Here is a 1,440-nt window from a genome sequence, read left to right as displayed (position 1 = left end):
TGCCATTTTAAATTGCTTTTAGTGAAATTAATTCCCAGGGTGCCCGTTTAAGTGAAAGAATCGAGTGCAGTTTATGTCGCTATATATTACACTTCAAGTCATTTTAATTTTCAGTTATATCGCCCGATGAGCCACGATCTTATTATCCCCATGCAAAGAATTAATCTTTTTGGCTTCTGACGCTCGATTTAATAAATGCGAAGCTCCGATGTAGCATGTTCCTGTTCGCTTACGCAAAGTAAACGTTATCAATTCCGATTTCCCACAAACTAAATAGAGGGATATGAACTGCACATGTTCTTCAAGTTCCATTAGCATATTGCAAGGCGCAATTCAATCTCGCATCTCCTGAATTTTATTTCATCCAATAAATGAGCATTAATTTAAATGTAACACGTGATACATAATGCACAAATTCCAAGAGCTATTAATATCAATTCGACGGTCACAATCCAAAAGGCAATTATGTGGAACACTGGATCGCAGTGCAACTTGAAACTTTGACCAATGTTCAGTTGGGGCACTTTGTATATCCAAACACAACCTAATATGAAGAGCCCAATGGAGAATACCCAACCGAGCCCGATGTAGGTTCCAGGTTTTACTCTACGCACAAATCTTATTGTGATGAAAACTGTTGAAAACAGCCCTGATAATTATATGTCGTAAAGTTCTAACATCACATTTTCCACTTGTACCTCCAATTATTAGATAACCAGCAATGTGGTACTGACGGGGGCAATACGTCATATACACAATGCCCGTGATGAACGTAAAAAGCGCCATTCCGTAAGCGCAAATCAAAACTACTCTGCAAATACCTTAAAATGACACGTTTGTGAATAGCCCTGAGCTACTGGGTATACCTAACTAGGTCCCCATTTCTGAGCGACATAGTCCGAAAGTGCACCCTCCGACTCCGCTATGTTGTACAGGCGACCGCGTGTTCCTACAGAACATCGTGATGGCGAGGAATGTTAGTCATAAATTACCCACCTTGTTCCAAATTGACAGGTTGATCGAACTGATGGTTTACAGCTGTTAATTCTCGTCTATGTGACATTTGAAAAAAAATGTAATGTCACGACGCGTCTAACCTAAAATTGAATTTCCCCAACCGCACCCTTCAATTTACGAAGTGGGCTTTGTGTTTGAATTTCGTCTTGCCTTTATCTTTTAAAGTGCATAATATCTGTAAGTTCATCATAAAACAACTATAATATTCATAGGGTAGTAAATGTGTAATTTGTTTAAGACTTGGCGAGCATCGTTTCATATAATTGGCAATCTCAACCTTTGGGAACCGTGGCGGAAGCGCTGCATTGTATATTCGCTTCACTGTTTCCCTGTGAAAACCATCACGTTCTCTTAAATTTAACTTTAAACTAACTTGCCCGAATGTTTTCGGTAAAATACTGGTCTGCTGTTTATTATAAAAAC

At 39.0% G+C, this 1,440-nt stretch overlaps 1 protein-coding gene across 1 annotated transcript; it reads right to left on the bottom strand.

The window, feature by feature from the left end:
* Nucleotides 1-314: 314 nt before the first annotated feature.
* On the bottom strand, nucleotides 315-1,207 carry LOC116170221. Its single transcript, XM_031486453.1, has 4 exons — nucleotides 997-1,207; nucleotides 872-949; nucleotides 699-821; nucleotides 315-634 (listed from the first exon to the last, which is right to left on the bottom strand). The coding sequence occupies exons 1-4, from the start codon at nucleotides 1,061-1,063 to the stop codon at nucleotides 384-386; spliced, it is 519 nt and encodes a 172-aa protein (XP_031342313.1). The 5' UTR covers nucleotides 1,064-1,207; the 3' UTR covers nucleotides 315-383.
* Nucleotides 1,208-1,440: the final 233 nt, after the last annotated feature.

Source organism: Photinus pyralis, unplaced genomic scaffold (genome assembly GCF_008802855.1).
Source record: "Photinus pyralis isolate 1611_PpyrPB1 unplaced genomic scaffold, Ppyr1.3 Ppyr1.4_LG5, whole genome shotgun sequence".
Taxonomy (NCBI): domain Eukaryota; kingdom Metazoa; phylum Arthropoda; class Insecta; order Coleoptera; family Lampyridae; genus Photinus; species Photinus pyralis.
Note: the sequence above shows the minus strand (reverse complement) of the source record. Positions and strands in the feature narration are given on the sequence as shown.

Coding starts and splice junctions, on each gene's coding strand:
- LOC116170221 (XM_031486453.1), bottom strand. CDS start 1,063: ATGTCACATAGACGAGAATTAACAGCTGTAAACCATCAGTTCGATCAA. Junction 822..871: donor CGCTCAGAAATGGGGACCTA/GTTAGGTATACC, acceptor TGTCATTTTAAG/GTATTTGCAGAGTAGTTTTG. Junction 635..698: donor TGGTTATCTAATAATTGGAG/GTACAAGTGGAA, acceptor TGTTTTCAACAG/TTTTCATCACAATAAGATTT.